We start from the raw sequence: 14,936 nt of genomic DNA on the forward strand, positions 1-14,936 counted from the left end.
TATATCTCCCAATGTCCTTTTGGGCCCACATTTTACTCTCCCTTTTAATCATTAATGTTTAAATCAGCAACTGGCTCCACATTTTGTCCTAACTTTCATGTAACATTATTGATAGTGTGTTGAGCAATTCTATCTCTGCAAACTGAGCTGCATCTTACGATAAACACAAAAGATTGTTGGGTTGTGAATCAGTGCACAATCTAAAGTGTTCTAGTGTTCAAATGTCCCTCTGGACAAATTTAGGGATACATGTGAACATCTAAGTTCAAACACGGCAAAGATTTCTTTATGGAAGTGTCACAAGGGCGCTATAAACCCCACATTTAAAGGCTGTATCTAACGGCCCCAAATTGATAATTACATGAGTAATTTGGAGAGGATGTCAAACAAACGCTTTAAGGGGCATATTCAATTAGGTTTCCGGTCCGCGGGAACACGCCGTAATAGGCCGCAGAGTCAATCCACGGTACAGCAATAACGTGGATTTTCATGCGCACCCCATAGGGTTGCGTAGGAAAATCTGCGTTATTGCGGTACCGTATTACCAGCAATACTGCACAGGTTCCGTTGTAACACACATTACCACGTACCGGAAACCTAAATGAATATGCCCCTAAGGATTCTAATGTTTATTTTAAAATTCAAGCCCGATAAAAAATGTATGCATGACTGCCATTATTGTTCTCTCTTTAGGAATCGTAACTGGAAACATGGAACTTTTTAGTTCTTTTTATTGATTACATTATTTTTTGTCAGGTTTAGTGTTTGCATCTTTTTTTATAGATTTATCGGTGGGTCATTTATTATTATATATAAGTAGAAGGGTTTTTGTACAGCAGCCACTTTGATACCTCAAGTTCCATCATGTTTGAGAGAGCTACAGATTACTTATATCAGCCTTCAGTCATGATTCAGTGTATTTAAGGCCTTACAAAACTCGCCTTGGCTTTATTATGTATGTTTTATATCAGATGTTGTCACTGGGTTTAACTATAACCATTACCATCCATATGTAATGTGCCAAACAGCCCAGATCCCAGTGTGCCTTAATATAGCTGCAAATCATTTTGTCCAGGCAACAATAGGTAGATAAGAGAGATACTAAGGCTGCATACATAGATGAAAGTATACCAGTGTCATGATTGCTGTAAATGCAGCTAGTGGGGTATTGTTTTGTAATAAAGCAGAGCTGGGTGGTCTGATGTTAAGATACAACCTGGTGGGATAGATTTCTCTGTCATGATCTTGCTATGGTGCCCCATATTTTAGTTGCTCCTTTGCTATTAACAGTAACAACTGTAATTAAACAAGCAGCTAAAAGAAAATGTGTACAGCCTCATGTTGATGAGCTACTGATTGAAATTGATGAATAATCTTAACATAGTTAAAATACTTACGTCCAGATGTGAAATTTAGAAACTGTCACATTTTTCTGTTCCATGTTTTCTGCAGATTTTCAACAGGAAATGGAGCTTAAACTAAGTTGTCCGAAGCGGTTACGGCTTCATATTAAACAGGACCCTTGGAATCTTCCCAGCAGTGTCCGCATTCTTGCTCAGAACATTAAAAAGTTTGTAGAAGGTGAGTTATAAATATCCAAACACTTACAAGTTCATCTGTGACTTAAAATATTAATGGAAAATACTGTACAATGGTTTATTATCCTGAATCTATTCTCTCACTCTGGATAAACAATGTATATAACAGTACTTGCAGTTATAAACAAAACAAGTTAATAATACACTTGATACAATAAATATATCACTTGAGCTCAAGGTAAAACATTGGAAATAACAAAAATCATTAAAAATAAATAAATAAACTGGTCTCGATACAACGGTTGTGTGTTAACTACAATTGCTGTTATTTATATTATTTATTTATTATTTTTAAGACTTGCAGCCTCTAATAATAGCTGCTGTAGCTATGGATACCTCTGTGGTGTGGTGGGAGCTCTGCTCTCTATTCATTGTCTTCTCCTTTTTTGTTGTTGGATTGTTATCTGCCCTCTTGTCTGCTCCCCTAGTGTATCCTTTGTGTCTTTTCTTTTCCCCTTGTCTACTATAAGACAGGTTTGTCTCTTATATAACCTCTTTAATTGGCGCCTTTGTTTCCCTCCTCCTCATTTGTCCCCTTGTCTTCCCACTTCTGTCCCCCAAGTTTCATTTTTCTATCCCCATTCATATGCCATGTATCTCTATCATAATAAGACCCAAAACATGTAAGGCCCAATGGGCTCCAGGACCTGGTCTTGAATGTCAAATATGTGGCCGCTATTGAAAACCAAATGCGCAAGACTCTTTGGGCTATATTTGCTAAACGGCGAGTTTTAAAAAGTGGAGATGTTGCCTATAGCAACCAATCAGATTGTAGCTTTTATTTATTTATTGCATTCTACAAAATGATAGCTAGAATCTGATTGGTTGTTATAGGCAACATCTCCACTTTTTCAAACCCGCCGTTTAGTAAATCTAGCCCTTTATCTTTTGGATAAGCACTCCTGCAGTTCCTAATTGTTGAATATAATTTAACAATGGGATGATACCTTTTACTCCATAGATCACTTGATGGAGTCACATTTGAGGGTGGTGGATAATTCTTTTGGTTTATTTCCATCTTGACAAAGAACAACTTTCACGAATGGGTGGACATAGGGTTGGAGTTCTTAGTTGTATATAGTACACACATGCCTGAACATGGCAGAACATGTTATAATCTGTGTACTAATAATTATCAAAAGGCAAATTATGTCTTCTCTGCCTGTTTATGTGTTGATTGAATGTGAAGGCAGATTTGTTCTATTGGAGGTTAAGACAGAGATGCCCATACCATTCAAGTTGCTAACTAGATGTACTTCAATGTGACCCATCTTTTCTATCATATCATAGAGAGGAATGGGTCATGACCTCTTTATTTTATTATAGAATCTTGGGAGGTATGCAGCGCTCACATCATCATCACCATCATCATCATTTATTTATATAGTGCCATTAATTCCGCAGCGCTGTACAGAGAATATTTGTCACTTACATGATCATCATCACATGACATCTAGCAGAAGACAAGATCATCCACAGACACATAGTGTAGACATCATCATCCGCAGACCTTCTCTGCCTTAGGTCTTTAGTACAGAGAAGGTCTTCACCATGAGATATAATTAGGATTAATTTAATCTGTAGTAATTTATGGTAATATGAAATAATGTTGCAGCAATCTATGAAGTAGCCAATGGCCCCAGGAAAACTCAATCCATGTGCGGATATAATGGCAGTATTGCTAAGTGACATAAGATCACCGTATGTGAAACGGATAGAAGGTTATCGTGTTTCTCCTTAAAACCTTAATGGTATAATCAGGATTCATTCTGAGGGCTCTTTGCAATAATCTACAGACAATGTGCTAGATTTGAAACACAATGTTTGATTGTGGTAAGCGGAATGTATCCACATAACACTGTAGAGTAATTCCAAGAAGGTTGCAGTGTCAGCACTTACTGTAATGCATTTTGATGGCAAGGGAATGATTCTCCAGAAGATTTATGAGTATGTTTATTTTACTGAAATCCAGAGGAGATTAAACAACAGTTATCTACTTTCAGCAGTCTAATATAGCTCTGTAAGACTTATTTCCCACAGCTCAAGATGTTCAGTTTGAATGAAATGCCCTAAACTATCAAAAAGTTTCTTTTGATTAGACTGTAAGTAAAAGACATCTCACTGCTGCGGTAAATGTAAAGTAAGATAAAATGAGCACGCTGCAACTACAACAAATGTAGCAAAAGTTTAAAAAGGTTACTGAATTTTTGCAGACAACATGGGGAGACAGAAGAGCTTGATAAATAATTAGCCTTATAACTATATAATGCTGCTCATATCAGACAGAAGCACTGGTAGTAACAACCCAAAAGGCACTGGTAGGGACTAAAATAAATAACATGGGCCTGGGAACTGTGTCCTGTCCAAAGATCTGGGAAGTGAGTCCCGAGAGCAGAATAGCTGAACAACATTAAGGCCCAAAGAAAATCCAATAATCAAGGTCACAAGCTGAGGTCAGGGGTGGAAAAGGAAGAATGGTTGGTAAGGTGCGCATGTGCAAGCTGGGGATGCGGATTAAAGTTAGTTAGATATTGTTGCACACTTTAGCAAAGAGAATGCAGTTATGAAATGTTTAGTTGAAAACACAGCAATGATTATGTATAGCCCTGCGTTGCTGCAATTAGTGCCGGCAGTGTTCCATGTTTGCCAGCTCCCAACCACTTATCATGTGAAACCGTCTTTCTTCCATATGCAGTTGATGACCCTTTGTCCTTTGTATGATCCTTGATATGAAAAGTTTACTGATCTTTGTATTGACCTAAAACTAGGTCACCTCTAAAGCATTTTTTTCTAAAGCAAACAGTTTTTCTAACTTCTCTTTATTACTTTATACTTACATTCCCTTATTAGAAAAGGCAATGTATTTAACTATCTTAAATTTTCATATGTCCTTCTTGCAGTGAAATGCCTAAAGTGAATGGCTTATACAATGGTAATATTATGTTTGCTTCACATGCATTCATCCCCCTTTTTTGCATCTTAGGATTGTTTTTTCTTTGCAATCTCAGCTTGGCACTGTATGCGGCTGTCTGCCGACTAGTACTCCTTTTCCATCTTAGTTTTCCATAATTGTATTCCCCTTAACATGTAAGTAGTATAGTTTTTACTAACGGCCAAGGGTCCAGTCCAGGTAGTAGGAAGTAGCAGGAAGTAGATCCATAAAACAGACTATCTGAACAAATAAAGAATTGGAGAATGTGACATAATAAAGATCACAGGCTGAGGTCAGGATTGGAAAGGAAAGAATGGTCAAGGTCTTGGGTTGGAGAGTGGAGTGGTTAGATGGGCAAAAGTTCAGTAACAATAAAGTTCAGTACATTAATTTTCTTATTCCATTTCACAGCACAATGTGTCTAAAACGTCTGGATCAAGTTACTATCTTGCTTTGTTATAATAACCCTACATAGCTTAGTGTCAGCAGCAAATATGGACACTATACTTTCTAGTCCATTTATAAGGTCATTAATAAAAAGAATTAGACACGGCCTAAAACTGATCACTTTGACCCTCCACTATTAACTTTAGCCCAAGCTGAATGTGTACTACAACTACCCTTTGTGCACAATCATTGAACCAGTCCTCTATTCATGTGCATACATTTTACCCTAGTACTCTTATCTTATGTACACGGCTGTTATGTCTAATAGTGCCAAACACCTTAGCAAAATCCAAGTAACTCATAACTATGACAGTACCAAGTTGAAATCATGCTGACACTGTATTACCAAATTATTTTTTAAAATATTTTTCAGAATCCTATCCCTCGCAATCCCTTCATACAATTTACCCATGACAGAAAGGAGTCTTGCAACTCTAAAATTTTTCTTGTTCTGATATTGTTCCTTTTTTTAAAGATTGATAACACACCTACTTTCTTCCAGTCTTGTGGCACTAACTCAGATATTTAGAAGTCCATATATATAAGAAATTGTGGTCCATCAATTACTAAACTTATTTCCTTTAGCTCACATGGGTGAATGCCATCTGTGCCAGCTGCTTTATCTGTCTTAATCATGTTAACCTGCCCCATTGGAGCTTGCAATCTTAATTCCCTAACATACACATACACAGAGAGACAGACAGAGAGACTAAGGTCAATTTTGATAGCAGCCAATTAACCTACCAGTATGTTTTTGGAGTGTGGGAGGAAACCGGAGCACCCGGAGGAAACCCACGCAAACACAGGGAGAACATACAAACTCCTCACAGATAAGGACATGGTGCTGCCCAAATAAATAATAATAATAATTTAATAGTTTTTCTTTTAATTAATTAATACCTTAAATAATATGTTGGTAAAGCATACTAACCATAAACAGACAGTAGGGCTTAGTTTGCATTGCAAACCACATGTTATAAACCATTAAAACATACAGTGGTGGAAGTGGGTATGGATACGGTAATATGCCTTACCGCCACTTCTCCTACTGCCATCATTTTAAAACTATTACATTCAATTCATCTTTGAATTATGAAAATATTTCAAACGCAAAGTACTTCATGAAATGTTCTGGTCATAATTTGCATAGACATATTTGCGCTTATTAACATAAATAAGGCTTGTGAGTTCACTGATGTAACAGTAAATATCAGTCATATGCTTCAAATAAACTGACTTCTGATGGAGAAGAGTATAGAGTCAGTTAATAAGCAGGGCAAGCGGAGCCTCCAGAAACTAACTGTCCCCCCAGCCAATCAGCATCTACTTCCCTCTTTATGGTGTAACACTATTGTATGAACTGTTCACAGAGAGCTGTGCGTGGCCACTGCCTGGCAACATTCTGACAACATTCCGAACAGCATTAACTACATATAGTCAGTGCAGTGCTTACGTGGCCTGAGCATGCGTAGGCCATGATTGCGGCATGGAGGCAGCGCATGCATAGGTCTGGCAAATGATATTTTATTGGCAGGGGCTCCAACAAGATATCTGCCTTGGGGCCCTCATAAATATTAATCTGTCCCTGGTAATATGGTAGCAATCTACAGTACTTTATAAGTATGGTTTCTTTTCAATAGATGTCTAGTCTAGACTGAGACATTTGCATTTATTAACTGCTTTCTTGACTCCGGTAAACCGAATCAACACAGATTTCAACGGAACACTGCCCATTGTGGTCAAATTATAATGGAGAATATTAGAACATACTTTAGACATGGGTCAACTCATGTTATTCTGCAAAAAGAGTTCTACAAAGCTTGCATTGCTTCAATAATGTCATCTGTTGTTTTTGTAAATGGCCATTTCAAGGTAATTTCGTCCAGATTAGACCTATAAAAAAACAACTTTAAAGGAGGTACTTAAAACAAGTAATTATGTAGTCTTTGATGTACTGTTGAATGATATCTTAATGTATGATAACAGGTCTGCTTTAAAACTGAAGTCCCCATTTGGGTTTATTTACACAAGAGTGGTTTCCTTCCTCACTATGTTGTGTTTTGGACTGAGCGCACACAGAGGGAAGCAGCAGTGAATATTTAACAGCCGTAGGAAACATTCATCCAAACGGTGACACACATCTTCTATTTCCACAGCCAAACAGTGAGTCTGTGAATCAGTGAAAATAAGGATGAATAGTCCCTGGGGCTGTTAATTATACACTGCCACTTCCCTCTGTGTGAGCTCCATTCAAAATGCAATGGAGGGAAGAAGGGAAAAGTGCTTAAGTAAATGAGCACTTTGCGTTTGGGGTGTTGTTTTTTAACTCAGATTCAGCTAGGAATAAATAAGACAACTTTCTATCATTTATATCTGCATTTACCCTTCAAAGGGTACAGATTTCATACAAACCTCAGTTGAACTTGACAGGGCAAAATATTAATTATTTTTAAAAACAACATGGCAGAAATTAACCGTCCGCATGTGACATTGCTCAGTTTTCCCATACCCACATGGACTGTTGCTGGGCACAAACGTCTGACATCTTCTGGCCATTTAAAGTATCCAATCATTGAAATTTATACAATAAACTCATATTAAAGTAGCCATATCGGACCATAGAAATCGATTATTTTAGCCTCTGAATGAAGCAGTTGTCCTGTATTGTTCACATTTGCTTATATGGAATGGAAAGTGCTGATGACTAAGGGGCCCATGCAGTTTTCATGAGTGGTGGGGGCATTTCTTTTTAACCATTGGAGAAAGGAGAAATGTAGGGCAGATACCTGCATATAAAAGGGATCATATTCCTATGAAGAAATGCACCGACTTGGCACACAGACTTCTTACTGTTACACATGACAAAACATGGACACAAGGACAGTAGAACCTCATTGTGACATCTTTGTTAAACGTGGTTAGAGAAGACAGTGTATTGTTTTTTTTATATATTAAGCAGTCCATTTATGACCTAGCACGATCACAGCGTAATACAATAACATTGGCATTTTATCATACCAGTGCTGCTGTAGGAGCCCCAAAGAAGACACCCATCCTCCACCAAGATTTTTTTACTAATCATCAGCTGCCTAACGCAGCAAATGAATGAAGGAAGTGCTATGCGCATAGCAGGGCCGTAACTAGGGGCGACCACCAAGGGCGCAGCGCTGAAGAGGGGCGAAGTTTAGGAATATTTTAGGTTCATTCGGTTAAAAGTGAGGGCTAGGGGGAAGAAGTATTTGTCTTTCTCGCCCCAGGCGCTAGAATTTTAAGTTACAGCTCTGCCGCATAGCACTACGGTGGGTAAGGGATCGAGCAAAGCCAGAGAGCCCTCAGCTGGATCCCATTGTAAAAGACAGGTAACGACATCTCAGGGTGACATTATTCTGCTGTGAAAAGCTTTGCTTAATGAATTGAATAGTGTTGTGGTCCCCACAGACGTCTAGACTCAGGTAACTTACGTTATGGGGTTAAGGCACGAGAACTCTCTGATTAACCCTTTCTAAAATAGCAAATAGACCCCTATGTATTTTTCATCATAAAAAATAACATCAGATGCTGAGAAAAGAAATGGTGCATTTGCTCATGTGTTATAAAAAATTATAGGGACATAGAGGCTGATTAATGTCTGAACACACCTTGCACATAAATTGCATGTTTAAAGAGCATGTTACTTGAGCGTAGTTCTGGTTGTATTCAAACCCAAGTGTATCTGAAGATGTCTCTATCTGAATGTGGGTGGAAGTACGCACTACATAAACGTTACTTGTCGTATGCAGACACACAAAACAGACTGCAATATACACACATGCGTCCATACAATAAAAGGTTACATCAGAACACATAAAACTTTTATTTGATCAAAATTTTAAATAACAACTGTTATCAATATAATCATTTCAATAGATATTTTATTTTCAAATGTACATTTTTTTATCAGATTTATTTTATATATTACATAAAGAAGATTTGAATGTATACAGTAGATACAATGCATTTTTTATATAATATATCTTAGTTGCATACAGTTGTTATGTGATAGCTACTGGCACATTGACATGTCAAGTTTGAATCACAGACTATGCCGTGTCAGTCACCTCTATCAGTTGGCCTTGAATCTGCATTGGGACGCCCTTACTGTACATGGCCTACATTAGTCCGCCCTTTCCCTTCCCTGTTCCGCCTCTCAAGTCATAGCCAGTTGTAAGTGTCAGCTGAGTGTGGTCATGAATTGCATTCATTGGTGTAATGTCCATTTTTGGGCATGGGCGGAGCTATTTCATACAAGATACGCTATGCAAAAATGGACTTATTAACATGAATCAGAAAATTAATTGACTGTTGTCCCAGCTCTATTCATTCTGTGAAACGCAAATTTAGAATCACAGAACAGAATGGGGAAATCAAAATCAAACTCAAAGATTGCATTGCTAGAACTTCACAACTCTTCGTCTGTCACAAAACTCAGTTTATCTATCATTTCACTAATTGTTAGGTTAAGTAAAGGTAAAAGTTCACGATTCAACATTTTATAAATTGTAACTGCATTGATCCAGAGGAATCCAGCGTAAGAGTTATGTCCTGCAATTGGTAACATGTAGAATGTGTTTGTAATCATTCAAACAAACCATCTCAATGCCATGTTGGCAATTTCTGTTAAGTAATATCAGCATTTGTTATGTATATTTTAACATAATCAGCTGTCATCTATTTATTTTAGAAGTGGAAGTACGAATACTTTTGGCTCTACTTGAATATACAGGTAAGGATCTCAGTTGCATTCATGATTGCAATAGTAATATAACGTAGATTAATTATGTAGTCGTATACAAAGCTAAGCTTCCTACTATATATATATATACATGCTAGGAATTAAAGGTTAGTTAAGCCTACCTTCATATAATAAAACTTTTAAGGAGGTGAGCTGTTATGGCTATGGATGAATTCAGGAACTTGGAGAAATATGCTATGAAGGAATAATAATATGTAAAAGCATCTTAAAAGTCAAGGACCTCATAATAATATGGGTGAACTTATGAAGTTAGATTTATCAAACCTTTTAAAAATTAAAATTGAAGGTGTTGCCCATAGCAACCAATCAGATTCTAGTTGTCATTTTCTAAAATGTACTAGCTAAATTATAGCTAGAATCTGATTGGTTGATATGGGCAGCATCTCTACTTTTCCTTTATAGATGTTTTGATAATTCTACCCCATGAGGTTTTCAGAATATATCATCTAACATGCAGGTTTTCCAGATGTCTTATGACATGAACCGTGGTCATTTCTGTATTACTTTTCAATATCTCACTTTGAGTTTAGTATGAGGAATATCATATGACATATATATATAACATATTTTCCTTTTTACAGTTTGATCAGAGTGTCTATAGTGACAGGAGCAATAATACTAACAGATTTACTATTGCTCTTCTGCTAATTTTACTAAATACAGTTTGCATGTTTTTCTCCTAGTTGGGCATAGTTGGGGGTTGTCCGTTGCTCTGTGCTTTCTGCATTAAACAGTTGTGTCCATAGAGCAGTCCTGTGTCGCGTCCCATGCATAAAAAAATAAACAACTGTTTGATGATATAAAGAGTTGGCTGAAAAGCACAAAAGGAAGTCAAGATGGAGAAAACAATGTCTGTATATAGCAGGTGTACATGCACAAGCCAGTAAGTCACCTGTATACAGACATTTTTACATTTTAGAAGGCACTTCACTGGGTACATCTGAGTTCTGAGGTGATTTTTGTAGAGAGCTTTTGAAAGAGCTGAAACGATAGATCAGTGACAGGGGCTGTAGCTTGTATGCTTGTTCATATTTTACTAGGGTAACAAAGAATGACGCATACTTCCTGCATTTTTGTTCTGCCCTTGTAGTGTTGATCATTTTTTCCAGAATCCTTCTCATAAAAAAAATGAAAACATAAACAGGTTATTATTCTAATCATAATAATTATTATTATTATTATTATTATTATTATTATTATTATTATCAATACATTGTCCTTTTTATATAGTGACAACATATTCCACAACCAGGGCAACACATTGAGTGTAACTAAAAAACAATAGAGGAACATACAATGAAGTAGCAGGCGATAAGCCCCTGCTCATTACAGATTACAATATAAAGGAAATCAACTTTGAATATAATAATGATGTCACAACACTTTATTCAGCTGGAAAGTAAATGTATCATATACTTATATTTTACCTTTAAAGTTGATGAAGGCTAGGTACACATTGGAGGTTTTTCAGCCAATTATCAGGTCAATCACCCGATAAACTACCGCTCAGCCACATATGGCATTAGTGTGTATAATCACATTATTATTATTATTATTAATTTTTATTTATAGGGCGCCACAAAGTATCCGTAGCGCCGTACAAGGACAAACAATGGCACAGTACAAGGTGAAACAGCACAGTACAAGTAACAGTAAGCACTATAACTCTGGGGGCTCAGGCACAGCATGAAAGAGAGGGAGGGAGGGGAAAAGTGAGTACAGGCAGGTAACTATGGCCCAAGAGGGTGGGTACGGATGACAGGTTGAGAGTCACTGAGGGGAGCGGAGAGAAGCGAGAGGAGACAGAGGGCAGAGGGACTGAGAGGAGGTGAGCAGAGTAGCTGGAGAGCGCAGTTAAAAGTGATGGAAACAGGAGGTAGGAGAGCCCTGCTCAAAGGAGCGAACAATCTAATCACATGATGAATGACAGCCGTTCCAAAGTGCCGATTGTCATTTCATTTGGTTGGTTGTACTATTTAATAATCCTATTCCAATCACCTTCCAACCATGTAGTGTGTATGCACTCCTGATCATGATCTCCATAGAGTTTAGTGTCATGGTTTTTTCAACCGAAGCCGGCAATGAACATGTCCTGGTGACTAAATGTAGAGAGTGTTGTAGATGGCATAATTAATTTGTTCCTTCAGAGATGGAATATTTAGTTTCAGAGTCACAGAAGCCAACGAAATTCGTTATGACTTGTGGATAGCTATAACAAGGAGGTTAAGCAGTGTAACAGGAATGAATGAATGTATGAATGACTATTGTGCTGTCATTCTCTAAACCACTACAGGACCAGATGAAGAGCACAGATCTGAAGGTAAATCGTGTCAGTGTGTATGCATGAATCGTCAGACAGGTCAGACCTTCACTTGTAGATACAACTGTTGTACATAACAGATTGTTCTGAAAACTCTTCAGTGTGTACCCAGCCTTATGAAGCAAATACCAGTCTATTCATGTTGGTAAACAGTATTAAAGGATGTGATTATTGTATTCACCAATGTTTTCCCATTTGTCTGTGCAGATAGTGAGATACAGCTCAGGCGAGACATGGTGTTCTGTCAGAGCTTAGTGGCTACTGTCTGCGCCTTCTCTGAACAACTACTGGCTGCATTAAATCAGATGTATGACAGCAACAGAGAGTACGAAGTAGAAACGCGAGAGGCCAGCAGAAGATGGTTGGAGCAGATTGCCAGTGCTGGTGTTCTCTTCCACTTCCAGTCTCTTCTCTCTCCCAATCTGGTAACGCACATGTCTTGTACAGCACATTCTAATTATGTCTAATTATGTCTAATTACTGCAGACTGCAGAAGTAAATGGTTTAGCACGGAAATAATGCACACATCAGTCATTATGAATGATTATTTAGTTTGTCTTATTGCTACTTACTATCTGACCTGATTTCTGTACATTAAACTTAAACATAAAAGCTATACAGTTTTATTAGCATATAATTTATATCATTATATTATTGCCTCTGTATTTCCCAATTGCCTCCTGTCATTGAGTGAGTATAATCATTATACACGTTCAACAATCAGGGGACAAAGGGAATAAAAACAATGTATTTTGTTAAATAGGTTGATCACTTTTGGACAACTTGCCCTTACTATAACATTCCCCTAACATCCCTCCCGCACCTACAGGCAGTTCATCCCTCTTCAATAGAGCTCTATTAAAAAAGTATAGACAGATTGAATCCTCTGGCTCTTAAGATAATGGGTTAGGGGGTCTGAGGAGAGGCTTCTTTTATCATGGAGGGGGTTTCCAAAGTATATTGCTTTAAATATTGTCTCATGTGCACCCTTGTTTATCATTAATAACTCTTTTGGTACAATACATTTATTTCTTTCAAACAGCCGGAACATGGTTAATGTTGAGGTCATGGAGCTCTGTGGTGATGGGAGTTGGGGCAGCATCAGTATCTTGGGGCAAGGGAGAGAAATTAGGACTAATCGACCTATAAGCCTTCTCATAAAAAATGTCAACCGCTCAGCCATAAAAATACACATACCTGTAAACATCTTAAAAGTGAAAATTCTAAACAAATCCCCCTGATCCACTAAACCCACCCACATTGCAGTGAAGCCACAACTACTTTCTGACAGGGCATAATACTACTGGGTACGAAAATCGTGACAGACCTCCAAATTCTGGACTATTTGGAGGTCCATAAATAGACCCTTTTTCTTTTGTGCTATCTCCCTGTACTGGTTAAATCTGTGTTCAGAAAACTAAAGATATAGCTGAAAAGCACATAAGAAAACTAAAAAAAAAAATAACGCATTTAGGTAAAGTTACAGGAGGGCATGTACACCGAGATTAAAGTTGTCTGAGAGTGAAAAACTCTTAGATGTATATTTACTAAATTGCAGGTTTGAAAAAGTGGAGCTGTTGCCTATAGCAACCAATCAGATAAATGTCTGTTAGCTTTAATATCGCATTAGTGTGTACACTCCCACGATCATGTTTTATTGTACCAAAGCACATCATATCGTTTGATTTGATTTTATAACCAGGTTAAAAATTTCTATAACCAATGGAATAATGTCAGGCAAAGTCTGCAGGGTGTATGCACTCACCACCAGCAGTGTCCATAGATCTCCACAGAGTTATCATAGTCACAATCTTTTCAGCCGATGGTTATGACAGATGAAGAGCACAGATCTGAAAGTAAATTGTGTATAGTCAGGGGCGCACGCAGGGGGGTTTCTGGGTCACGAGAAACCCCTCAACTCCGCTAACGAAGTGCCCCACATAGCGGCACTGTACTATATAGCAGCCGCTGCGCTGTCAAAGAAGCGTCCGCGGCGGTGCTGTATTGTATACAGCAGCGCCGCGGACACATCTTTGACAGCGCCGCAGCTGCTGTATAGTACAGTGCTGCCGAAACGGAGCAGCTCTCTCAGTTTTTATTTGTTTTTGTTTTTTTTGGGTGGGGGGGAAAAATCCTAAAAATCCTGCGTGCACCCCTGATAGTGTGTACACATGAATCAGTATGCTGATCAAGGCTTTATGTCGGTAGTACAATTGTTAAAAATATCGCATTGAGAGAAATTTTCTGTAGTGTGTACTTAGCAATATATCAATGTTTTTACTGATAACAACTATACAATTTTAGTAAACAAAATACATCTGATGTAATACAGTATTAGTTACATACTGTCTTTTATAATATTTGTAAATGCTTCCAATGATTTTAACAAACACTGTGCAGCACAATGAGATGGATAGTGGAATGAATCACTGCTGCACTTTGTAAGCACATGTACCAATTGTAGCCTAATGGGAGCGTTTATCTTGCATTTCATTATTCTCTTTCACTCCTTTGTACTGCCAATGAAAGGACCTATAATGTAATGTAATTCTTCTAATCTTCACTCAGGCACTACTTTCATTATGCTCACTGAAGTTGTGCGTGAAATCATATTCATTTTTAATATGCAGCTGCAGTGCTGCGCTGTGAATGGATTGTGCCTTCATGTTTAATCCCTAGTCTCTACCATGTTTTCTACAGACTGATGAGCAAGCAATGCTGGAAGACTCACTTGTTGCCTTGTTTGATTTGGAAAAGGTCATGTTTTACTTCAGGCAAGCAGAACAGGGGCCACAAGTGGCAAGTAAGTATCTATAGAACAACTGTACCCCTAGGAACAGGTCTACA

General features: G+C 37.8%; 1 protein-coding gene across 1 annotated transcript in view; it reads left to right on the top strand.

The window, feature by feature from the left end:
• PREX2 (phosphatidylinositol-3,4,5-trisphosphate dependent Rac exchange factor 2) overlaps positions 1-14,936 on the top strand; it is a 232,822-nt gene that overhangs the window by 147,069 nt on the left and 70,817 nt on the right. The window contains exons 30-33 of the mRNA XM_075213618.1: positions 1,453-1,581; positions 9,698-9,739; positions 12,297-12,514; positions 14,790-14,892. Coding sequence (XP_075069719.1) covers positions 1,453-1,581; positions 9,698-9,739; positions 12,297-12,514; positions 14,790-14,892 — 492 coding nt within the window. The remainder of the gene's footprint in view (positions 1-1,452; positions 1,582-9,697; positions 9,740-12,296; positions 12,515-14,789; positions 14,893-14,936) is intronic.

The sequence above is a fragment of the Mixophyes fleayi genome, chromosome 5, assembly GCF_038048845.1.
Source record: "Mixophyes fleayi isolate aMixFle1 chromosome 5, aMixFle1.hap1, whole genome shotgun sequence".
Classification (NCBI taxonomy): domain Eukaryota; kingdom Metazoa; phylum Chordata; class Amphibia; order Anura; family Limnodynastidae; genus Mixophyes; species Mixophyes fleayi.